At 26.3% G+C, this 27,489-nt stretch overlaps 2 protein-coding genes across 2 annotated transcripts; both read right to left on the bottom strand.

Annotated features, from left to right (window-relative positions):
* Positions 1–1,019: 1,019 nt before the first annotated feature.
* Positions 1,020–6,194, bottom strand: LOC135931313 (uncharacterized). The gene is made up of 3 exons (XM_065468344.1): positions 5,334–6,194; positions 4,282–5,210; positions 1,020–1,974 (listed from the first exon to the last, which is right to left on the bottom strand). The coding sequence occupies exons 1-3, from the start codon at positions 6,006–6,008 to the stop codon at positions 1,269–1,271; spliced, it is 2,310 nt and encodes a 769-aa protein (XP_065324416.1). The 5' UTR covers positions 6,009–6,194; the 3' UTR covers positions 1,020–1,268.
* A 15,230-nt stretch (positions 6,195–21,424) lies between these two features.
* LOC135922205 (PEST proteolytic signal-containing nuclear protein-like) lies at positions 21,425–22,205 on the bottom strand. The gene is made up of 5 exons (XM_065456625.1): positions 22,105–22,205; positions 21,836–21,996; positions 21,740–21,796; positions 21,641–21,699; positions 21,425–21,600 (listed from the first exon to the last, which is right to left on the bottom strand). Exons 1-5 carry the CDS (start codon positions 22,148–22,150, stop codon positions 21,480–21,482), a joined length of 444 nt encoding a protein of 147 aa, XP_065312697.1. The 5' UTR covers positions 22,151–22,205; the 3' UTR covers positions 21,425–21,479.
* Positions 22,206–27,489: the final 5,284 nt, after the last annotated feature.

The raw sequence follows: 27,489 nt of genomic DNA, 5'->3' as shown, positions 1-27,489 counted from the left end.
ATAAAAAATATGTGAAAATTATTGACAATTAATTAAAGAATGGATTAAAATTGCAAGAGGATACAAGGCCCAAAAAGAGAATTTACTTGGGACAAAGACCCATAAAAATTTTAAATGCATATATTAGATAATTGTATAATTTAGTTTCTTGCACTTTTTAGATTATTTTTCAATTTAAATTCTTGATGTTTTATTAATCTGATTTATATCTTCTTACTGCTGCATAACCTAAGTTTATTTTCTCCATAAAGGCTAGCAAGGACTGATTTTAATTTAATATTTTCATCATTTATTTATTGTTTCTTTTTTCCTATGTAAATTTTAAAAATAGTACTCAAAAAGCTCGTATGAACCTCGGAAAAGTAGCCCCAGACCCTCAATATCATTAAAATTTATTTTATGGTAGTTTAAACATATTTTTGTTCAAATAATGAATAATTATATATAGATTAGGGTTTAATCTTTTATATAAGATAGTTATGGGATAATTAAAACCTTTATTATTTTTTATTTTTGATAAATTGCTAGCATTTAAAATAGTTAATTTTTGAGGGCATAAATCATATATTGTGTTATAAAATTTTATGCGTGATAAGATATTAAAAAATTTTATAGCCGAATATGCTTACCACTAGAGCTGAATATTCTAGAAGAGGACCTCAAGGCTCGCAAGAACCTTGGGCTCATAAGATCCCCGGTCTCCTTTATTCATATTCAAAATTAAACAAATCAGATATTTCTAACATTAGTATTTGTTTGGAGGTATTTGAATTTAATCAAATGACAAGTTATCCTTTTTGTATCAATAATATTCGATTTATTCGTTTACAAAAAAATTGCACTTTTCTTTTTGATATATAATATAATACATATAAGCTTTAATAACATAAAGAAAATTTAAAAAATATAAAATCGTATAATAACTACATTATATAATTTATTATAAAAAGTAATAATATATTATTTTTATATATTTATATATGATCTTTTATATCAAATATATATAGAAATTGCTTATTTTATGAATAATTTAAAATTTATTTGCATTAAAATATAATTCATTAGGATATTTAAATTGTATCATAATTAAACATTTAAAAAAAACAATTGATATAATGTTTTCTGGCTCTAAATTCACACTATGGTTTAAAAAACGAAACTACTCGTGAGTTATCGCTTTCTGACAGTTTATATAATAAATAAAATTCACTCTAATATTCTTATTGTAAAATCTAATTTTTTCTTAAAAGAAATAAATATAATAAATATTAACTAGCAAGATATAACACACTGTGTCTCTTATTTTGAGATTCATTAGAATCTGTAAGAACGGTAGGATAAGTGCCAGAAGTGTGTATAATTTGCATAGATTTTCTTTTGCTATTTTTACTTAATATCTTATTTCCATCAAAATCATGCACAGATTTTACCAGAGAACGTTTTCCATCCCAACTTTTTCTACGATTAAATCTCTTATTAACTTTCTTATAATTGTCGAGATAATTAAAATTGGAACTATTAGCGCCTATGCCAAATATTTGACTTCTTTCGTCCTTTATCGAAGCACGATTATTGCTGAAACCAATTCTCATCTCAAAACCGTTTGATTTTGTTTTACCGATATCGTTAGACATTTCTTCGATACTAGATTCTTCTCTCTCAATTTCGTGTTTTAAACGGCGGAAAGAGGCTCGAACCCTATCTTTATTGAACAAGACAGATCCCATTTGCAGTGAACCAAGCTTTACTACCATAACAACATATAAGCCGGCCAAGAGAGCAAGAGATCCCCCTATTAAGTTAACCCAAAAACAAGGACCCAAGCTTAATTTTAGAGGCTCCAGAGGTTTCAGTTTACTAGCGACATAATCATAGGAATTTAATCTTATATATTGCCGAGTTATTGATTCCGAATAAATGTAGTACATGCGTATTTTGATCAAAACAAAAATTCCCGTTAACATCAAAGAGTACCTGAGAAAAGTTAAGTAGAGTTTAAAAATATTTTTATAAAAAGTATTACTAATAGCTTTTCTATAATTTTAAGATAGATAAGGTATTAAGATATGGAGCCCAGAAACATGTTTGACGTTTTGAGGGTTTAAATTTGGTTCGCTAACTATTTTTAAACGAGTTCCAAAATGAAATATTGGAGAACCCTACTAAATGAGAGTATAATAGTTTAGGTTCTGGGTAAATTTTTTTATTTAACTCGTGCTCAAGGTTGGAATTAATTTTTATGACTCGGGTTCGGATGGCTCGTACTTGAGATATGACTGATTTCGCAAACTGTGACTTGAGTTAGGAGTCACGAATTTTGATAATCTTAGTAACATTATATGTAATTAGGGTTCAGCAAATCTGGGTTTTTACCAGGGATGTGAACCCGAACCCACCTGGACCCTCGTATTTTTGTTGAACCCCCTTTTTTAAAAGTGGAGGGTCCAAGGGTTCTAGGTGTCATAAAAAAATTTAAAAGTAAAAATATTTTTTAAAAAAATAATATAAATTTTTTAACTTTTTTTGTGGAATCGTTTATTTTATCTTCAAGTTTTTCTTTCAATTTTCTTCCTGGACTTCCATTTTATTTAGAGATTGATATCATTAGGGTAGGTAATTATATTTTATTATGTGAATTTTTTAATATGCTATGTTATAGAAATAGTTGATTATTTTTAAAGTGAATTGTGTAATAATATTTTAATTTAAATGATAATGCACACGTTGGTCCTTAATTTGTATGATGCTAGGATGATTATAAAGTTTCAAAGATTTCTGAAATGATTTTATTATAGGAGCATATGAAGTCATTTTGTTGGAAGATGATTGGTGCCAAATAAAGAACCTTACTAGTGTATTAGTTCCTTTAAAAATAACAATATTAATAAGATTACAATAAAAAAAACAATTATGTTTATTTGATTTTTATGGCATATGGATTAGATGCGGATCAGATTTAGAAAAATTTACAGTCCTTTTTATACGAGACATTAGAAAACATGAAAATTCGAAATCAAAAATATTTGCAAAATAGTGTTGTATACGCTTCTATATATTTAGACCCTCGATATCAAGTTTTATTGAGTATTGAGCGAAAACAAATGGCTAAAGACCATCTTAAGGATTTATGGCATACGCAAAACTCCATTTACAATATATTGGAGGCTACGACAATATCTACTGGTTGTAGTGATAATAATAATAATAAAACATTGATGATCTTGAAATTTTACTTTTAAATAGAGAAAAAAAAATCAAATTATCATCAGATAGATAGGAGGATCAAAAAATGCTTATAGCATCTATAATAGTTAAGTTCTCAAAATTTAAGAGAATAAATAAGGATATAAATATTTTAAAATTCTGGGAAAATTCTTCAATATATCCAGAATTATATATCTTATCTAGAATCTTCATGGCTGTACCGGCGACACTAGTACTATAATTTTATAAAGATAACTATCTATTTTAGGTAAGGGTAGAACGTGAATTTTCATCTTTGAAATATATATTGTTTATACGTGGAAATCTCTAGGATGATATTTTAGAAGATATTATGATTGTGCGATTGAATCATTTAAAATATAAATTATTTCATTTTTAAATTACATTTGTAAATTATAAATATGTATATATTGAAGTATAATAATAAATAAATGAAAAAACAATCTTATTTTGAGTCATTATTTTTATGTTCCCTGAACCCGGACCCGGGTCCTTTTCAAATTTTATTCCTGTACTCGAACCCGGACCTGAACTCTTTTTTTTCAAAGGGTTCACATCCCTGGTTTTTACACGCTTTTTTTTATAGTTTAAAAGATTAAATTCGCAATAATCGTGAAGCAGAACCCTGAATTAGTGAAACCTCTACTCATATATTTGAGAAAAAGATATTAGTATAAGTTGTTCTTCTTATAATGATAAATCCAGGAAAAATTTTGATTATACTTTTAAAACAGCTGGGTTTAAAAAAAAAGAAGTAGAACACAGACGAACATAGCGCATATCAATGAGATAGAATAAAAAAAATTATTTAAAATTTAATTTATTTGTCATTGTAATATTTTTCCAAAATCATTAAATTAGAATGATAAAAAATCTAATCTTTATAGAGCAAAATAAGTATGTTTTTTTGACCTATCAGGTCTAGATCTTTAACCTATTAACTTAATTTCTAATTTTATTCATTTATTTCTTTCTTTTTAAATTTGATAATAGAAGATTTTCCCTTTATTTCTGATATTAATAATGATTAATTGTAGATTTATAAAAAATTATTACCCCCCAGCAGTCAGCATCACATTAAACAGTATCAGACTCATGGCCCAAAATGTGAAAGCCCACCAAGAAAAATAGCTAGTGTAGTAACCACCCATTTTTAGTGTTTTAGCATTGTACAAAATGCATTCCGCCAAATCCATTATGGGTAAGGGTAGACCTCTCTTCTTATAATATAAAAAATCAGTCGACCTATCGCCATCTTTCCAATAGAACCGTTCATTGAAATGAATATCCATTGTTTTTGTAGATAAAGTACTTTTAACTCTTGGATCATCATTATCCTTAAAGGATTGCTCAATTTTAAAAACGGATCTTTTAAGAATAGATTCAGATCTCGAAATCGGGTTCTTGCGTATAATCTCTCTGGGAGATTTTGTTATGATACTGTTCAGTTTAAAAAAATTATTCCTGAATTGAATTGCTTCTCTATCAATTTTTTCTTGAGTAAGATTTTTAGTCGGTACAAAATATATTGCACTTGTATTAACATTTATTATGCTTGATTCCTTATTATAATCGAAGGCGAAATTATTTTTACGTCGTATAAATTTAAGCGAATTATTTTTGATATATGTAAGATTCGTTATATTATGAGGTAATTGCCTATATTTTAAAGCTACGTCATACATGGTTTGACTGTTATAGTACAATGTACTCGAATTGTAGGCCGAAGTTGACGCCGCGGAAAATGCTGGATGGGCACGAGAATAATTTATTTTTCTAAAATCAAATTGAATGTCGTGATTGATATCGCTGATAATTGTATTATTTAGGAATTGGAATAAATACTTATCCTGAGAATCTTTGGATTCGGTAAAATTTAGGGTTTGGTTCGAATCGCTGCGTTTTACGTTATTATAAGTTAAGGATGATAAGGTTATGTTGAAGCCCCTCAGCCCGACGTATATAGAGACCCTGAAGTCCATTAGCTTATTAGAAAAAATTTTAGGTTAAAAATTTATTTTAGATACATTATGGTTTTACCTAAATTAGATCAATTTTGGTCATAGAGTAAATAATGTATAAAAAAAAAGTGTTATTTCAAAACTTACTTCATTGGTGTACACGTCATAAAAGGTTCTTATATCTCCTCGCATTATCATCCAGAAGGATGAGTAATTTGTGAGCAAGATTATGGATCCAATGGATAGAATAAAACTGACTTTCAACACTCTTTGTACGAGACATTCGATACACTTCGCAAGCCCGGTCTTGGGCAGATTCATTTTATTTTTCTTATCGACACAACAAACCTGCTTATTCCGAACGTAACTTGATCGATTATTTTGCATATTCTTACAAATATCTCTTTCCTTGTCGACTTTTAAAATCCGTTTTTTATTTTGAATATTATCACAATTATCCAGCATTCCATCGTCATTTTCTGTACTATCATAATCAGGATAAACTCTGCGTGTCACAGCGCAGAAGACCGATGCTAGGATCAAAATAATGGAAGCACAAGTCAGGACAGTAACCGAAAAATCGTTACTCAGCATGCCTCCCATAATGGCTGTGGAAGGATCAGATGCGCTGATCTTCATATCCGGAAATCTGGTGGGACTTTTCGAACTGCAAAATACCGACTTGAACCATCTTAACATCATGTTAGGTTCATCTTGCATCAGGCTATCAGAGGCCGAATTATAGATTGTTTTATGATGAGAGTTGTTAAATAGAGGCATATTTGTATTATTAAGTGTGATATTTGTTGATAAGAGTAACATTTTTTAAAAAATATTTTTATTTAAAATGTGTCTATGGGTTTTGGTATTATTTCATTAATTTTTTTTTATCTTATCCAATGGAATATTATTTCAGGGAATTAACAGATTTAACAATAAAATATGATAAGTGCGAATTAAATCATCCATTTCAGACATAAAATATTTTTTTTATCATACATTCATTTTTATTCCCTCTTCAGATTTCGTTGTCTAATAAAAATAAAAATTATTATCTCGAATATTATTTCAACTATTTTCTGGTGATTAAATTCTTAATTTTATGCATATTTTAAGAAAATATTTAAAAAGAAGTAGTAGTAAAAAATAGAAGGTATTTTTCATTTTGTAAAACTGTTAGTCACGTAAAACTTTATTATTGTTTTATTTCAAAAATTGAAATTTATCATTATTTATTTTATTTTTTTTTTGCCTTTTTATTTTCATTATAATATTTTGAAAATCAAAGCAAAGGTTTTATATGCGACATTAAAAATATGTAATACTGTTTTACACTTAGTACTATAACCAAACGATATTTTATTTTTTTTTCCATGAAACAAAAAACAATATTTTCTTTTTTTCTTAAAAAATTATAACAAGTTTAAATTAACATAATTAACGAAAAGTCTATTAAGCCAGGATTTGAACTTTTAATGGTATCAAAATGATTTAAAATTCAATATTATTAGTAAGTAAGTTCACATATTATACAATAAACACATTTATAAGTCAATGTCCAAATTTTTACGACAAAAGTAATTTCATTGTATACATAGTTTTATTTAGTAATATACTACTATGTTTTTGAAAAGGGTCGCTATGTTCCTGAAAAAAAGACAGTAAACTAAAAAAGGTTATATAAGACATGTCTCAAACTGAATGAGAAGTAGCAAATTTTGTTTATCGAATCAAACTTAAAGCATTATGATAATCCTAAAAATTACATTAAATTAGCCGTTTAAATATTATTTTGAGAATTTCGCTAAATTTAAGCTTAGCCTACCCCCTTAGATCCAAATATTTTATTGAAATGTAGCAAGTTTTAATTGCATAAATAAGTGAATACTACAGTTATTAAAATGATTGAGGTTCAATAAAAATGAAAAATGCTTTACTAGGGGGTGGGGCTACTCATTAAATTATTCGCTCATTTAATAAGAAAATTCCAAATATTTTTTTAAAAATTGCTCTTTATATTTAAAAGTAGTGTTGTTAAACGGCTCGATTTGAGCCGATTTTTAAAAACGGCTAACTCAATATTTTAACCAGAAAATATTGTCTAAGCCATGAGATTTCATAGATGTTCAAACTTTTTTACCATTCTCGAGCAAAATTTTAAGGCTAGCATAATATTTTTCTGGATAAAATATTGAATTAGCTGTTTTTAAAAATCGGTTCAAAACGAGCCGTTTAACAACACTATTTAAAAGCAATTAAATAGACTTGTGGCATCTTTGGGAAATGCAGTATTCAAATAAGATGTATTGGTTTTATTTTTTTTACATATATTTTTTCCCATTTCATTCATTCAATTTTTTTTTGTGTGTCAAATTACATTAAAAAAAAGAAATAATTTCTTTTTTTAATGAATAGAAAATATATTTTTTTTATTGGAATTTTCGATGTTTTTATTTAGCAATTACCATTTAGGCACCGCCCGAATTTTACACCCATCTAGACATTGAAGAGTTTTAAAAAAAAATCTCCGGCAGTTTTCTCCCTATCATCGTATTTTGTATATGGTCTCAAAATGAAATCAAAAGTCTCAAAAAATGAATGAATGTTTAAATGATCCATTATGAAGCATTATATCTAGCTAATAATTGATTTAATATAAAATATATTTTTTATAAATCGATCCTACTCAAGTTTATATTATTTTTCCACAGTCTCTTTGTAGCGCGCATAAATTGAGCGTTTTCGTTTTGTTGTACTTTTTTAATATAAAAAAAATATAAACATACCTTGTTTAAATTGAGGCGGAATTTTTTATCTTGTAAAAAATGGAGTATCTTTATTTGGACAAAAAAATATGCTAATCCAGGAATTATAAATAACTATTCAAAAAGGCAAAACAATTTGCATTTTTTTAAAATGGTTTATAAAGCCAAACGGTAATTTGACCAAATTGCACGATACCGGTTGAAATGCATTAGGCCTGCAAATCAGCGTTTGGAAAGTTCTCTCATTTTTCCCTAATTGATATTTTATGGACCGTATTTGGATTATACCAACAAAAATACAAATCTAATCGAATATTTGCATTATTCATACTTTGAAATCTAATAATTGCAAAGTTGTTAAAAGATATTTTTCAAGAACTTGACACAGATACATCGTCTAAAAACGTATCTAAATACAAATTACATTTTTATTATACTTATGTAAGGTATATAATGCTAAAATGATTTTATTGTTAAAATTCAAACTTCGATGTGTGGTAAAAATTTATCGATCATATCTATATATAAATATATGATTAATTTTTACATTTTAATAATAAAAACATTCTTAAAATTTCTATAATTAATGCTCACTCCCATTTATTTGTGAAGACATTTTTAGCCCTAGTAAATCCTTTTATCGGTACACTTGATAAAAGAGTGATTGTTATATTTAATGAATATCAATATTCAAATCTAATATTGAATTATTTGATATCTTTTCAGAACCTGTCTAGAAATATTCACCTAAAAATTATGATATTTTTTTTAAAATTAATATAAATAAAATAAATTCGAATATAAAATTTATCATGTTGTCTCCATTGCGTTTAAAATAAAATTCATCTGTACTGAAATAAGCTTGGACTTATTATTAAATGAATATAATTCAAATATTATCATTTTTTAATATAAAAACGTAAAATAAAATAGAATCAAAATGTATCTAAAAATAGATATAGATACCGCTAAAATAGTTTCTCAATTATCACATTTTTGTAGCTAGTTACACTAACAACTCTGAATAATTATATTATTCTTATTATACGAACAATAAAAACATTCGATTTTATTCGATTCGAAGATTAAATTCTTTTTAAATTATTTTGAATAATGAAAAAAATAGATTAATAAAATTTCAAAGAGCGATTTATAGATGTGGATAAGTTTTAAAAAAAATTTCGGAAAGGTAAATCTAAAGTAATAATTTTGAATAATTAATAATTTTAAATATTTACAAATTGTTTCTAATAATTTTAATTATTAAAAAATTTGACAAGATAATATATTTTATATTCCTTATTCATATTTGTATAATTTTGTTATTCGTTAAAATATCAATCGAATAAATCGCTTTAGGTATAATTTACATTATTGTACCCTTGGCATTTTCTTCTGATATTATATTTAATAATAGAGTATACTGTATAGTGTTCTTAAACATCTCGATTTGAGTCGATTTTAAAAACGGCTAACTCAATATTTTAGCCAGAAAAACATTTCAGACCTCGAGATTTTGCTAATAGATGTCCAAACCATTGTGCCATCTATGAAAAAAATCTTCAGGCTTAGATAATATTTTTCAGGATAAATGTCAGTTTTTTAATCGACATATTTTTTAATTACAATCGACTTTCTCTTTAGGTCTAGTTAGAATTAGAGTTATAAAACTTATTTTTTCATTTTTTAAAATTAATTTAATTATATTATATAGAAACCTGCAGGTCCGGCCCTAAGTCTGGCCAGATTCGGGCCGGGTTCAAGGATCGGGCTGTATTTTAAATTTTTAAAGTATAACCGGGCAAAAATTTAAAAACAAAATACCCGGGCTGCGCATTATATTTTAAAACCAAATGTTTTAAATCGTCATTATTAGCTATAAAAATTAAAAAAAATAAAAAATATTATAAAAAAATCCGGGTAGTGCTTGAAAATATAAAACCCCTGCCGGGCCGAAAACAATTTTTGAAAAAAATAACCGAGGCTGGGCAGGCTGTGCAAATGATGCCTCTGCAGGTCTCTTAATAGATTTTAATAGATATTAATTTATTTTTTAGGAAAGAGGAGGGGTGTACTAAAAATAACTTTATTTAATCACAATAAATATCTTAAAGATATTAAATTAGTATTGCCTAGTAATATACACTAAATTTTTCTCATTCAGACTTTCGAATCAAACATATAATTTTTTTTAAACAATAAAATATACATTATATTATGTCCCAAAATTAATAATAATAATAAATAATAATAATATAATTATTAATCTGTCAAAAGGGTACAACTTTAAATAACCAAAATTTTTGCATATATTAATTATTTTTTATTAGTCTGCCCTCTACAGCCTCTATTTATGGATCTAAGGTATTTCATATCAAATTATATTATAAAATTATAAAGTTTGTCAAAAAACGAAAATGTACATTTTTCTTTCACAAATAAATTTTTTTAAAAATGTTAAAGGATTAAATTTGAAAATTGAAATTTTTTTTTGAAATTAATTTAGGACCTTGTCATCATTTATCATTTTTTATGATTAGTTTTAGTTTATATAAAAAATATTTTCTTTCAATTTTTTTCTTCTCTTTTTATTTCAGAATTTTATTATATATAAATATAATAAATATGTTAGCATCAATGTGTTTTTTTAGAGTAAGTTTTCAAAATTTTAAGAATTTGATTTCACAGAAAATGTATTCCAGCATGCTTAGAATACCTATTATGAATTGTAGACAATTTTGACGGTAACCGGAGTCATTTATAATTTATATAAAAATCTATGGAAAAACTAATATAAATTATATTTTCATGGCAAAATTGTCTGAAATTCATAGGGTAGGTATTCCAAACGTGATGGAAAACATTTCCGGTAAAATTAGATTTTTAAATTAAAAAAAACATCCCCTAAAAAATGATTTAAAATTAAAAAAAAATAACACAATGGTCAACGTTGCAGATATGCAACAGTTCAAGTTTCCTATTTAGAATGATTTTTTCGTGCCGATTTATTTATAATTTCTTAGTTAGACTAAAATAAATAATAAGTTAAAATATGATCACTGTTTAGCAAATTTGAATGTTGTATAGCAAATTGTTATATGATGCAACGTAATATATCATTACCCAAAATCTAACGACATTATTTTTTTAATTTTTTAAAATTTAAAATTATATGTTGATGATGTGTGGTTTTATCCGGTGGAAAATTTGAAGTGATAGAACTGTATTGTATGGGTTGAATCAGGCAAATATTTTTTTATTTTAATCATATTTATTTACAGATTCTATAAACATTGTATCTCAATATTGATAGTAATCATAACTTACACTAAAGAAATTAAACTTAAAATCAGCCATCACCCACCTTTAAAGTAATTAAATTATACTGTAGTTCTCGGGTATAGGCTCTTTCTTTATCCAACTCCTTTTTAAAAAGCCTATAGAGGTTTAAGCAATATTTTTTGGAATGTTATTCCTACAACTACGTGCGGCTTGCCCACAAACGTGTAAAGGGCTCCTCATTTTTACTTACCCAAATTAAACTATTCCAATAAGATAGAAATGAGGAAAACCTAGCGTAGCTCTGTTGAACCTTCAACGCTATAGGGCAGAAGCGCTATATATCACGTATATTAAAGATCTAGCCCAGCCTGCGCCGAAACGAAGTAAAAAAATTATATGGAATAGGGTCTGGCAAATTTAAGCGGCTATGCAATTTGTGCAAAAATTCTTAATGAGCCGAAGCGGGTCAGGTTTAGTTTTGCAGATCTCTTACCCTCATGATATAATTACTTCATTAAATAATATTTGGTTTTAGAATTGAGTGGTTCGGGGCTCAATCCAGAATTTTTGTCGGTGCTTTTTATGTTGAATTGTGGTAATGAAAAGCTAAAAACAATGTTGATTGAAGAAAATACTACAGAGATTAATATTATAGAGGACATTGTGGTCAAATTTCAATCGTTGGAGTTCAATAATAATAAAACATATGTAGAGAAAGATTCTTGGAGAGGAGAGGATAGTACCAATTGGCAAGGCGATTCGTCTTGGAAAGATAACAAGCAGACTTTTAAGGCCAACATCAACAACAACAGCAGCAACAACAACATAAAACAACGGCAGCAGCAACAACAACAACAGCAATTACAACAATTTCAATAAGACGGAGATGATACAAACCCTTTATAATTTAAGGCCAAGAAATAAAATAAATTTTATTAATAATATTATGATTGACCTTCAAGTTAATAATTATGATTTTTCTTTTATGATAGATACTGGTTCTCCGGTGTCATTCTCATGAAAGAGTTTGAAAAGCTTACGAAGGATGAAGTTGTGAATACTAAAGTGATAATAGAAAGGGTTGATTTTTTAACTTTTTATAATCCGTTATCATTTCGAATAGGAATCGGTTGATTGTTTAATGACAATGACTTTGATTATAACCTTAAATTTAAAATAATGACAATAATTTTATTTACTACCATAATTTTAAAAGAATTATTTTGAGAATTAACTTTACGCAAATCCGTTTTTGTCTAAGTGAGCATCAATCAATAATGGCGTGGGGATTTTGTCACTGAGAGGATCATTAATGTCATTTGATATTCAAATTTTCTAAGGTAAAAATTATTCATTTAGATGATAATGGTTCTTTAATTATAATTGTTTTCTATGATAATGCGCTTTTCTTATATTTCTTTTTATCACCATCTCCAAATTTTATCATATATTTTAATGATTGTTTTTTGTTGATTAAATAATTTTCTTCATTATATTAATTTTATTCCAAATATATTTATTGTTTATTGGCCACCTATAGTGTTACATAAAAAACTATCATGTACAACTATGGTGCCAATTCCCCTTCCCAATTGTAATTGTTTATTATATTCCAAAAATAAAAAAAAAAGGAAATAATGACAATAATTTCCCCTTCCCAATTGTAGTTACTACTATCCCCATATATATATGATTTGTTATATAATTCCTTGTTAATCTCAATGTAAGTATAGGGTATTATTTTGATATCATTATTGTAACATTAAATTTTAACATTATTAAGCTTCCGCATGTCAAGCGAGCGTTTATTTCCTATAAATTGTAGTTTCTTTCAGTTTTCATTACAATATTCATTTTTTTATATTTTTTTTTGGAGGGAGTGCATGTGCTCTATTGTACGCTATTATTTTTACTTATATTTAAAATGTCAGTTATATTTAAATAATTATATTTAAATGTTTAGTTATATATCTTAAGGCAACAGAATATATATATAAATATATATATATTTTTATTTAAAATAACTTATTTTTTTTGCTTGTATAAAAATAACTAGTAATTCCTTTTTTTGTAAATTATATAAATAAAAGATATATTTAATTATTCTAATTTGAACTTTTCCACCATTGCTCAATAATAAATTCTAAATTGAACCTTTCTCCCAGTTCAATACATAGCCACACAAATAATAGATGCTGGTTAATTCGCAGTCATAGCCATGACACTCACTATATTAACTTATATCAGAATTTATTATGCTAGATAAATTGATAAAACAAAAACACTAAAAACTTTAGAAGAAATTATGCAAATGTATTGAAGCCTAAAGTTATTTACAAGGCAGGGATGCCATATTAGATATGAAACATTTTGTAACTATAAAATAAGAACCAGAGTGATATGATATGATAAAAGAAATTAATTAAGATTTTATATTTTATTGTCGCACCACCTCTAGTTGGTATATTATATCTTAAAATAGTAGTAGTTTGGAATAATATCAAAAATATACTAGTATTAAAAATTTAATTCAAAACTGTTTTCCAAATAAAAAAAAATAGCTTTCCTAAAAACACGTAAAAAAGAGAAGAAAAGTTATCTAATTTATTACATTCATTCTGGGATAAATAATAAGATGTTAAATTTTAAATAAAAATCTAAATAAATATATGGCGTTAAATATTTAAAAGTAAATTATAACTTATATTTATTATCAAAATTATTTATTAGTAAGATTAATTAAAATATTAACTGTAATATATTATATAACTGACACATACGCCTCTAAAAGTGGTATTTAACCTAATCTTTTATAACCAATTATATCTAGTAGAGGATTATAAACTATATGTTTACTTATTTTATAAATAAATCTCTTATACTTATTAGGATTTGGACCAATGACATATATAATATCTAGACTGACGATTCATTGATTAAAAGTGTACATAAATGCAAATCATATGGAGACGACATCTTGGTTACACTAATCATTATTAAAATTATAAACGAGAGCCTAATTTATTCCTATATCTGATGCAAACTTTATTAAAGAATTACCGGATCATCGAAATAATAAGACAGCAAGTTATTAATTTAATAGTAGTTTTTAACATGAGAATAATTACTATATGTGTTACCAAAATGGCCGGTCCAGCTGATTTGCTTTTAACGACGTTTAAAAATGCATTTTGATAGTCTTCGGTTATACAAAAGTTTTGTAAAGTTTTATTTTTATTTGTTATATGCTAAGTTGAATTTTATTTCCCTTCAAATTTTAAATATTCTTCTATTTGAATGTCTATGTCAACTCGATTTCCAAACGGGCACAGAGATATGGAGAACAAATTTACAGGCAAGATCCTAATAGCATCTCTTAACATTAATGGATTGATGAATAAACTAGCAGTTCTTTTAAGGATGTTAGTGGTGGAGAAAATTGACATTTTGGGCATCCAGGAAACCCACTACCCTGGAGATATTACGGCTAATTTCAATGAATATAAGATGTTTTGCTCGGGTACTACCTCCAATAGCTGGTCAGGGATTGCTTTCCTCATTAATAAAAGAATGCAGAAATATGTCATGAAATTTGTACCCATCTCGGAAAGATGTGGGCTCCTATACCTACATAGGAACTTCAAGCCTACAATAATCGTAAATTTCTATGTCCCACCCAGAAGGAATGAGCGATTAGCCTTTGTAGATATAATGATTAACATAATACACTCCTTACCAGAGAGATATAACATCATAATATTGGGAGATCTAAATATGGATATAGGCAGAGAAGTGAAATATATGAATAGAAATGTCACCGGGCACGCTACCTTAGTACAGAGTAATAGCGAATACAGTAAGAAATTACTTGACTTCTGTTGTAATAAAGATTTCAAAATCGAAAACACTTTTTTTAGTCATAGTGATAGGAATACGTATACCTTTGTAAGAGCTCAGCAGCAATCACAAATTGACTTCTTCATCTCGAATATTCATCGTTGGTTCGTGGATGTTAAAGCCCTAACTAATATGAACTTGTCAGATCATAGACTGCTTAGAGCAATTATTATAGTTAAAAATTTATGGGGGTATCATAACGGAAATAGACATTCTTCTACTAGATCTAGCGCTACTCCCTTGTGTAATGTAATAACTCGCAAACTGAGTAAAATAAGAACATTAGATGATGTAAGATATTTTGATGAGATATTAAGTGGGAAAGAAGCCAGCTATTTGAACACTATTAGGCTTGCAAGTGTTGAGAAAAGCTGGAATCTTTTTAAAGATACCCTAGTCGATACATACAAAGTATTGCCAGATGAAAGTCTTATCCATAGGAAGGAGTAGATGGCGAATGATACCCTGGAGAAAATAAACCAGTTAAGAACAGCGTTTAGCTCTAATAAGGATCTTTGGAAGATGATACAAAGATTACTGCGGAGAGATAGACGGGTTTATAGTGCGAAGAAAGCGTTTGATATTGACAAAGATGTAAGAGAAAATAGACTACATGATGCATATAAGAAATTAAAATATTTTTGTAAACCTAACAGTTTTCAGAAGGTACCCTCAATAGTATTAAATGATGGTAAAATAATAATTGATCAAGATGAACAGATGGCGCTGTGGCTCGATTACTATATTATGGTTTTCGATGGACGTAAAGTAACTAGAGCAACAAGTGTAAATATAAATATGGCTTCACCCCAGTCTGGGTTCACTGTAATGGAAATTATGAATGTAATAAAGAAATTACGAAACAATAAAGCTCCGGGGCTTGACAACATTATGGCGGAACATCTGAAGATTGCACCTAGAATGACATCTTCTTTCCTAGCCCTATTCAATAAAATATGGGAAAACGGAAGTACCCCTACTGAATGGAACAAGTCCCTTATATGCAATTTTCCCAAAATTGCAAACCCTCTGAAATTCACTGATTATCGGGCGTGTGCTTTAACATCTTGTGTGTCAAAGATATTTATGGTACTTATAAAGAATAAGATTGTTCATTCGACGCCTAATCTTTTTCTAAATATATTTGTGCTTACAGGCCAAATAAAAATATACTAGAACCCATATTATCTCTGAAGATAATAATGCAAAAGTGTTATAAATATAAGATTCCGTCATTTTACACATTTATTGATTTTAGTAGAGCATTCGATAATGTTAATCATGAAGCGTTGTGGGAAACGCTTGTAGAATGTGGTATTGAAACCCAGATAATTCGTATCTTAAAAAATCACTATTCGAATTTATTCGCTTGTTTCAAAATAAATAATAAAATCTCTCCCTTTTTCAGGATTAAAAAAGGGGTAAAACAAGGCTGTACCCTCTCACCTCTCCTGTTTAACATAATCATCAATAAAATAATAAAAGAAGTATTGGGAGCTGCAGATCTAATAGACATAGGATCTGTTGAGAAAATTTTTTTTGTTAATAGGATAATATCCTATGCAGATGATATTGTAGTGATTTCGAAAAGCATTGAAGAGACCAAAAATCTACTTTATCTAATTGAGACAGTAAGCTATAGAGTTGGACTTAGGATCAACTTTAACAAAACGGTTATTCTTCCCTCCCCAAATGCGCCTTCAATTCAAGATTTTACAGTTGGAGGGAATACAGTGAAAATAGTAGAGAATATAAAATACTTAGGGGTAATCTTGGATAACAAAGGAAGTTGTATGAGAATACAGAAAGCTAGAGGTGCTTTCTACAGATATATGAAAATATGGAAAGCTAGCGAAATTTCAGTGTTTACTAGATTGAGAATATTCAATTCGTTGATTGTTCCAATTGCATTATATGGTGAAGATATCTGGGAGGCAAACAAAACAGAGATTAGACGGCTTCAATCTTTTATAAATAATTGTCTTCGTACGATACACGGGATTTTCTATCCAAGAGTAATCTCTAACTCAAATCTTTGGAGGAAGTCTACTCACACACCAGTGAATATTACTCTTAAGAAAAGACGAATTCAGTTATTAGGCCATGTAATAAGAAACTCTGATAATAATTTAGTCCATGATGCCATAACATGGCTGTACTCATATAAAGGTAAACAGTACACAATATACAAAACATTATGGTACTATAAAACTATAAAAGATATAATGGATCTAAACGTTAACATGAAACAATTCATTAAACTGAACAACAATAAAAGATCCATTAAAAAACTGTTTCGTATCAAGAAAAGTTACCTTCAATAAATACAAAAATACATTCTCATAATGTATGTTACATTATCATCACCCATTAATCCTATAGTATATTTACCATCGTTATAAATTTCAAAAAATTTAAATTCATCATTATCAAACATTTCCAATACCACCATACATTCAATCCTCTCATAAGTATATTTTATATTTCCTTACTAAAAATTGTTTTAATATAGTAAATATTTTTAATGGTAAATTGTCCTCAACCCACCACAACGTAATTAACTTTCACTGTAGTTATTGGGTATAGGCTCTTTTTTTGTCCCACCCTTTTTTATAAGCCTATAGAGGTTTAAGCAATATTTTTCGAAATATTGCGCCTACAAGTACGTGCGGCTTGCCCACAAACGTGTGGAGGGCTCCTCATATTTTAACTTTTATACCCAAATTTAACTGTTCCAATAAGATGGAAATGAGGAAAACCTAGCGTAGCTCTGTTGCATTTCAACACTAGAGGGCATAAGCGCTATATATCACGTATCACGTAAAATGCATTTTAATGAATGAATTATGTCATTGATTTGGACCTTGAAAATAATTTTAAGAAGAGGCATGGTAATTAAATTTAAATATCAATAATATAGTTGATTAGTGATTTTGAACTCGGCTAATTACAATATTAAATTTGTTAATTATCAATTAATATTTATTTAATTAGGGTTATATAATAATTTAAATAATAAAAGTCAATAAAGCTTCAACTGTTAATGCTAAATTAATATTTAGTGAGTGATATTAATATTCTATTTTTAACACAGAATTTGATTGCAAGCTGACATAGTGAAAAATATAATTTATAAGTATTAATCTAATCTAATAATTAAAATAATATTCATTTAAGAATACTTTAGATAGACTTATTAATTTTTAAATTATAAAATTAAATCTATATATTACTCAATAGAATTATAAAAGAAATCATTCAGTGGGCAATCAAAAAATTTATTTCAAGGGGATATTTTGGAGCCATTAAACAAAAAAAATTTTGTTTCAGGGGGCTCGAGACTCTGCGCCCCCCCCCCTAGGGACGCCACTGTCATTGTTATTAGATATAGCACCATTTACTGATTCACATTCTGGTGAAAATATATATGGGGAATTTTCTCAAATTATAAAAAATTATAATATAGATATCAGTTACATGGCAATTACTTGTGATAATGCAAGCTCGAATTCAACCTTAATAAAAATTCTTCGTATAAAACACCCAACTTGTAAAATTTTACATGTACGATGTTTTGCACATGTACTTAATTTACTAGTAAAAGAAATACTTAAGAAAGTAGACAGTCAATTAACAAAATTAAGAACACTCATTAAAGCTATACGTAATTCTTTTATAAAAACAAATATTATGAAAAATGTATGAGCTTACTTACTTCCCACTATTAAATTTCTTAAATAAAAATTAGACACATCCATCAAATGTAATCGCTCCTATATAATGGTCGAAAGAGCTATCAAAATGAGAAGGGCCATTGATGAAGTTGTGACTCAGATATATGATGATATATCTGATATATAAGAGAGACAACTGACTTAAGTATTTTAATTGGTTTATTTACTAATTTTTATTTTTTACCGGGATGATTGATGTCTTTGTTAAATATACAAGAAAAATTAAAGACTTTTTTTGATTTTACTGAAGATATCTGTGGTGACACATATCCCACCTTAAATCTTGTGATCCCATTTTATGTTTCGTTAATCGAACATTTAAACTCATTTGACTACTCTTTTATAAACATATGGTATATGTTGATAAAATATCTATAATAAGATATTAAATTTTGACAACAATTGATTTGTTATATATTATTAGTTAATTTTTTGTAGAGAAGAATTCATGTACTCATTGTTTCATCTTGAATATCATACCATAAAATAATCATGCATAACCCACCTTGATTTCATATATAAGTTATTTCATTTCCATTCCTCCTTTATTCCTAGACATGCTTATTATGGTGGTGGTGTATTTTTTTAAAAACAAATACTTGGTGGTAATATACCAAGTTTAAAGCATTGTATAAGTTAGGTCATTCAATGAGATTGATGCCCATCTCAATGAAACCTGGCATGATAGTAATCTATGCAGAAAATTTTTGAGTGCTAGCTCAATCAGATTCAAAGATATGTGTCTTCAAAGGAAAATCACCAATGTGTGATTTCATTAAATCTTTTTTTAAAAAAAAATACTAAGATAGAGTTACAAATTATCATTTTATAGCCTTTATAACTTTACATAGGTATATATAAAAAAAATAAGCTTCTTTTAACAAGATATATATTCGAGGTCAGCTTGGAGTCATTTTTCTAGTATTTTTACATCCACTATAACTTAAATTTTTTTATATTTAATTTTAAGTACCATTGATATATGAAGATATCCATTTTTCCCATCTACCACTATGATATAATACAAGGTGGCAAGCTATAATTAAACAAAAGATTTTATTCTCTGAAAATATTTACATTGTGATACTTCTATAAAAAAATATTAGTCTATATAAGACAAATAATAAGTTAAATTTGAGTGTTATATAAAATTAGGAAAAGTATAAATTTAAATCGTGAAAAGTTATTAGGTGTTATTTAATAAAATGTAATAAAAGTAAGAATTAAATAAATTTGACTACTGCAACATTTTATAAGGCAATTATTCAATCACATAGTGACAGGTAGTATAGATTTCGTGATGAAATCTAGGCCTAGAAATATAACAAGCAAAAATATAAAATATGTAAATGATAGTACTAAGACATGAAGATCATTTATTGTGAATCTATAATTCAATTTATTTCGCATATTTAATTTAAGAAGAGATGAAGTGATAATTTTGGCTTTTGTTGATTCTATTCACACTTTCTAGCAATTATTTTAAAGGTACTGTATAAATATAAAATATGTTTAATTTATAATTCAATTTTTTTCACATATTTAATTTGAGAAGAGATACAATGATAAATTGGGCTTTTGTTGGTTCCATTCACACTTTTTACCGATATTCAAATCAAAATATATAGATTATTATCATTCAGATCTAATATATCTGAAAATTATTTTCTGATATATTACTTTTAAATCTGAAATCTTAAGGTAAGATAATTTCCTTTATCAAATAATTTATTTATTCCATACTGTGATAAGATTACTAATTCATGTCCCAAACAGGTTGTGTCTATATTTACTGACATTCGATCCTGTCATGACCATTGAATATTTTCTTGGACTTTAAATTGATGGGGGGTAAGGGATCCGCAAAGAAATTTTAATACATTTTTATTGTGTAAATAAAATTAAAAATGGTTTTTTTGGTAAAATTTTACTGAAATATTTCTTTATAGATTCTTTTTTTTGCAGCAAGAATCATTGAATGAATAAAATATAGCTGCAAAACACTAGTTTATATAAAGCTGGAAAAAGTCTCTATGATGCTTTACTTTATAAATTATCCAAACCATATTATTAAATAAGGCCTAGAGTTAATCATATAACAAAAGAACATTTTAAAAATTTATATTCTATAGACTCCAGATAATTGGGTAGGCCTATAAATCGAATCGAATAATATTATTATTCGTAGAATATTTGTGCTATTCGTATTCGTACAAATCAAATAATTTATTATTGGTATTTGTACGAATAATAAAATCATTATTCCATTCGAAAATTTCTAAAGTTTAAAAATAGATTATATTTTGCAAAAAATAATTATAAACAGATGTGGATGATCTGAAATGACACTTTAACTAAAAAATAACTAATTCAATCTAATATTCCATATTTAATTAAAATTTTCTTTTATAAACATCAAAATATAATACATAAAAAATACAATTATGCTAGATCTGAATTTGATAATAATCAGTTTTTTAAGCATAAAGTCTTTCTTATGGTTTCTTCCTTAAAAGACATTCTATTTTTCGTTATCATATTTTTTAAAATCATTTATTTATATAAATTTGTTATAAAGTTTTAAATACAACCAGCAATATTTTTACAAAGTAATATTAATTATCACCAATTTTTTCAATCTCATCTTTAAATTTTTTCTCCCATAATCTCTCATAATCTACAAAACCATCTTTTCCTTTGTTAAATGAATTAGGACCTGATGATGTAGGTGTATCCCTAATTAACAACATACATTAATAAATCTCATTTTATTTACTTTCCAATATTCCTCATCCTCATTTTAGCTTCAAAAGGCATATCTTCATCCTCTTCACTCTTTTGGAACATTATTAAAAATATTTATTTATTTAAATACATTATCAGGATTAAAAATAGTTGCGACTGCTGGATCAGACTTCTCTAACACTGTTTCCTATAAAATATTAAGTTATGTTTACATAAAAATTCTGACTTCAGGCTTTTTTATTTTCAATGTAATAAGAGACTTTTTCTTAAACTTGATAACAGGCTTAGATTTTTTAAGTATAATCTCTTTGGTTTTGTCTTCATTTTTCCGCTTTATATTGTTTAAAAGATTATTCTTTTCGACTCTATTATCTTCGGTATCATCACCTAATAAAAACTGATAAACATAAATAAACTCATATGGATAATATTGGGATATATTAAATATTATAGTTTGAATATGCATGAAAAATATATTTTTGAAAAAGAGTTTACCCTTTGGTTTATCAATAGCTGATAATTTTTTATTATCAGTAGACATTTTTTAATTTTTAAGAATTTTATAAAACCAAAAAAGTGACAATCTGTCCTTAATTATGTAAACACCCAAATTTGATAGAATGTCCATATATTTGACTAATTAATAGGATTAAATAATATGGAAGGCAAGATTTTATTAAAATAAGATATATAAATTTGGGGTTTTATATCATTTATTATTTTGAAATCATATATATATTTTTATATAAGTTGCTCTAATAAACCAATTATTCTCATTATCAATTATATTTTATAATAAATTCTTATGTAAAATACAAGTTAATACCAATAAATAAAATATTATGAACAATAAAATTATGTTTATCCTTTTACAAATTTTACAAAAGTAAATTATATTATAATAAATTTTAGACTAACTTAACCGTAGCTACGGAGGGGGTTTTCGGGTTTGGACCCCTCCCAAAGCAAAATTTTTTTATCAGATTATACGTTCAAAAGACACAAAAGTGACTTTATATCAAATAAATACCATGAATATTTATATTTTTCTGGCTTTGATGTTTGTGGAATGATTTTATATTACTATTGAAATTTTTCTGGATAGTATTATTATAATTAGAGTTGGGCAGTACCGCGAATACTTGTATCTAAGATACAAGATCCTTTTGTATCTTGTACTCAGTATCTTATTGACATTTTTAAGAAGATACTAGTATCTGTATCTAAGATCCTTTATTTTGAAAAGAATCTTGTATCTTTTTCATTTTCTTTAAAAAGATACAGATACAGATTCTTTTTAATATTCATGTTTAAAACATTTACATATCACACAATGTAACTTTATTTTCTTCGTGAAATCTTGTATTATTTTCTTTATTTTTTCCCGCTATATTTTAAATATATTGATAACCAAAATTAGTTGGAAGTTTTACAGGTAACAAAGATTGATAGATTAAAAATAACAACACCAAATAAGGATTTAATTTGTAGAATGTTTAACAATCATAGTAGTGAAGATGAAATTATGGAGATAGGTTCTCCTGAATCAAATCCGAATCTTAAAATTCTAGATTGAAAAAGAACAAGGTATAAGCTAAATGTCAAAATTGCACAAGTAAAAAAGTTATTAAAGATTCAACAAACTCCTCTACAAACTTTGTTAATTAAACATATTAAAGTATATTATACATTTTTTATTTTATAATTATTAACATAATAATACCTCTACTTAAGTCGCTCTTAGATAATTGTTATTAAAAATTTTTATAGAAGATGGTTGAATATCAAATTAAAATCATTTTGGATATATATTTTTTAGGGATGTATCGATACCACTTTTTTGGAGGCCGATCCCATATTCCCGATATTAAATTGATATCGGTCGATTACCGATCCGATATCATATCTAATTTTATATTCTGTAAAGATACCAATGGTTTTCATTTATAATATACTTTTTATTAGTACGTCTATAATTTAACTATACCATAACTTATCTCATTTAAATATATTATAATGATCAGTTATAGTTTATATTCAATTCAATTGCAATTCTATAAAAATATAAAATATTTTTATTGTTAAATCACTTTTCTTTTATATAATAAGTAATAACATTAATCTATATATATAATAAGTAATAAACAATTATATTATGAAATTTGAAATAAATATTTAAAATAATATTTAATATTAATATATCAAAGATTTCTTTTTAGAAATACCAATATTTCCAATTTATAAGAGGTCAGCTTGCGGCAGTATCTGTCAATATCACCAACTTCACCAAAAACAGATTCTGAAGAAAATTTCGCACATTATAATAAACAGAATGGGCAAAAAAATAACAATATGGCAGAATGTTTATTAATTATTTATTATTATTAAAAAAATATACATAAAAGTGAATTTCGATTTTATATTTATAAAGATAAATGATCTTAGATATAATCTTTTTTAAAAATTTTATAACATTTTATTTTTGTTAAAGAAGCCATTTTATATCGGATCAAATTTTATAATATTGGCCGATAACCGATATTTTAAAGGGTGAAGTCGGCCCGATCCGATAAAAAATATCGGAACATCCCTAATATATTTTATATATAATTATTTTAGCAAGTTCTTATTAGAGAAAATATTTAAGCTACACTTGATATATAACATCAGATAATTTTAAAAGGCTCTTAATAAAATAAAATATTATAATAAAGTAGAATTTAACTTTATTAGTTACTTTTATTTATTTATGATATAAGTAAAATTACATTACAGCATTTATTTACAAAATTTAATCAATTTAAAATGCATTAAAGAAAATTGTTATGTATTAAATAATTATAATATAATGTTATACATTATTTTCATATTTTTTATATATAATTAATAATTTTGCAAGAAATATATAAAAAAAATTTGAAAAGAGATTTAAATGATTTTTATTATATATATGATATTATAAACGCAAGAATTAGTAAGTCATATTAGAAAATAAACTAATTTAAAAAATACATTAATATCACAAACAAGTAATGATAAATACTTATTAAAGATAATGAATAAAATAAAACTAGTATATTTTTTTAGAAACGCCATTTAGCCATATATTCCGAATATATGCTATATTTAAAACAACACAGAAAATAACCAGCAAATTCTAATAAAACATTTGATTTAATTTTTTTTTCTTATTTGCAAATTTTTAACTCCTATTAAATATATTACTCTCCCTTCCCTGTTTAAGCTATTAATAGGCAAAAACATATATTAAAATCCCTGTTTATTATAATTAATTCATTAATAAATATTTTATGAATTATTGCAAATATTCATTCTTATATGTGTATGCTATGTTCTTCACAAATAAATAAGAAAAACTGTATTTTATAAACTATTCTAATTTAATTGGTAATGATAATTTAAAAGTATCTTGTATTTAAAATACTCTAATTTAGTAAAAGATACAAGTATCTTTTATCTTGTATCTTTTTGATATTTTGAAAAAGATACTAGTATCTGTATCTAAGATTCATTTTTTTATTAAGAATCTGTATCTAGATTCTTTTTCTGAAGGACCTGCCCAACTCTGAGAATAATCTACTAAATTTTATAACATATTATTGATGCATTTTAAAAATATATTTATTATATATTATCGAAGATTGATTAATAATTCTAGGACTTTTATATTATAAGAAAAACAAATATGATTTTTAAGATAGACCCGGGCAAAGGTTGGGCCAAAGGGTCATAGGCCCGTTAAAGGAGGGTCTGGGGACGAAGCCCCCAAGCGTTTATATGTATGCACCCCCTTTAAGAAAATTCCTAGGTACGATCCTAATTTTTTAGCCAAAATCTCTATTGGACTTTACCGATGTCAAATACCACGTTTAATTAAGTTTTCAAGAAAATGTCAGTCCCTAACCTATAAATACTTCTACCACATAAGGGTATTGTGCAAGATCGTTTGATATAAACAATAAGTAGATGTCGGAGATATTGTTCTGTCAATGATAAAGCGCCCTTAGAGCAAGGAAAGTCTTAAATAAAATAACGAATTCTTATACTATATTAAAAATTATTACAATTTTTATATAATTACAAATGAATACTATTTTTACTATATAAAAAATTAACATTCTTTTTACTACGTTTAAAATTATATATTAGCAAAGCAAATTTAAAATTGCTTTTTTTTTAAATAAAAGAAAAAAACATGCCAATTTTTAATGTTTGTTTGCATTTTTAAAATATATAAATTTCCTTCACAAAAATAGTAATTTATTTCTTTTCATAATTATTTCAATAAAGAGCAGTGGCGTAGCCAGGATTTATCCATAGAAGAGGTGGGGGGAGAGGGGGGTCAAAAATTCTAGGTATGGCGTCGCCCCCAAACTTTTTTTCTACCGGCCGTTCAGTAGTTATCTTTATATCATATTTGTTGAAGTTGGCTAAACAATTGAAAATACTAATTTTAAAATTTACCAATATTTTCTGCTTTATTAATGTCTAAGCACTTAAGTAGCCAGCAAAAATATATTTATAACAAAATTTTGGCCAAATTTATGATTAATAGGCGAATTAAATTATTCTGAAAATTTTATCTATATTTAGTGTTCAATTGCAAATTAATTCAGTCCATTTGGTGTAGAAAGAAACCAGATCCCCCCCCCCCAAAAAACTCCCATTTTTTATGATCACCCATCTTATTTTATTTTATAAGTAATTATTTTAATTAAATTTTTCATATGACAAATTTTTACAGAATTTTATTATAGATTTTATTTATTATTAAAATTTAGTATAAAAAACATCGCTTTATTTAACTATATATTTATTTTAATAATAATATACAAAATATATTTCAAAATGTATAAATTTATACAGATAAATTTATTGTAAATAATTTTATAAAAAAAATATAATAACAATAGAATATAAGTAATTCATAAAAAAATATATTTAACAATTATAATTTTTTTTTTTTAAAAAAAAGAAGAAAATTCAATACAAATATGATAAAATATTATTATTTAAAAATTAACATTATAATATAGAGAATATAATAAAATATGCCATATATAAATATAAGTTAAAAAAAAAGATTGATACAAATGTATATTTTTATAAAAAGAAAAAACATTTTTAAAAAAAATATCAAATGGCGAGATCAAGACATGATGTTTAAATATTTGATAATTAGATCTAAATATAGATACGATGATTTTCTGCTTGAGTTTATAAAATGGAGAAAGGTATGATTTTTTTATTGATTTGGATATTATTTTGAAGAGATCTAATGCCGCTTGTCCAAAAGAGCAGGTTGATATAGCAGCTATGGAAACAAAGTGGTTGTCACATATTAGGTGTATTTTTTAGAGATTCGGCTCGGATCATGCGAATTATTAGATGGGGCCATGGGATCAATGCAGGTAAAATCCCACATTAAAGGCTTTCCCATGGTACGATTGTTTCGCCGTCAGGGCGTTTTTTATCTAAAAAAGATGTCGGTTGTAAAATACAGGGGAAATTGGCTTAAAGAAGCTATTATTGTATATATTTTATCATGTCGGCTGATTTTTGATATAAATTTACAGTGGAGAGCGTGCCTCCAATTATAATTAATAAAAATATTTATATTATTAAAATATAAATAACTCTTTTTGCAAATGCAATATTTTATTAAAATATAAATAATTATTATGCATGTCTAAAAATTTATTATAATTAAGTTTTGTTTATAAAAATTTTATGACTAAGAACACATAGGCGTAGCCAGGGGCGCAAGGGGAAATCCCCCCCCCCTTAAAAATTTATCGCTTTTTGTGAATATCATTTTAAGCTAATAAAAAACATTCTCCTTAGTCCTCCTCCTACTCC

The sequence above is a fragment of the Gordionus sp. m RMFG-2023 genome, chromosome 1 (genome assembly GCF_954871325.1).
Source record: "Gordionus sp. m RMFG-2023 chromosome 1, tfGorSpeb1-WG-v2, whole genome shotgun sequence".
Classification (NCBI taxonomy): Eukaryota; Metazoa; Nematomorpha; class Gordioida; order Chordodea; family Parachordodidae; genus Gordionus; species Gordionus sp. m RMFG-2023.
This window is presented reverse-complemented; position numbering and strand designations above follow the sequence as displayed.

Excerpts from the sequence above, each read along its gene's own strand:
- LOC135931313 (XM_065468344.1), bottom strand. The coding sequence starts at position 6,008 with ATGTTACTCTTATCAACAAATATCACACTTAATAATACAAATATGCCT. Across the intron at positions 5,211-5,333 it reads ATGACGTGTACACCAATGAA|CTAATGGACTTCAGGGTCTC; the intron begins GTAAGTTTTGAA and ends TTTTCTAATAAG. Across the intron at positions 1,975-4,281 it reads GTGATGCTGACTGCTGGGGG|GTACTCTTTGATGTTAACGG; the intron begins GTAATAATTTTT and ends AACTTTTCTCAG.
- LOC135922205 (XM_065456625.1), bottom strand. The coding sequence starts at position 22,150 with ATGTCTACTGATAATAAAAAATTATCAGCTATTGATAAACCAAAGG. Across the intron at positions 21,997-22,104 it reads AGCTATTGATAAACCAAAGG|GTGATGATACCGAAGATAAT; the intron begins GTAAACTCTTTT and ends AGTTTTTATTAG. Across the intron at positions 21,797-21,835 it reads TGAAAATAAAAAAGCCTGAA|GAAACAGTGTTAGAGAAGTC; the intron begins GTCAGAATTTTT and ends AATATTTTATAG.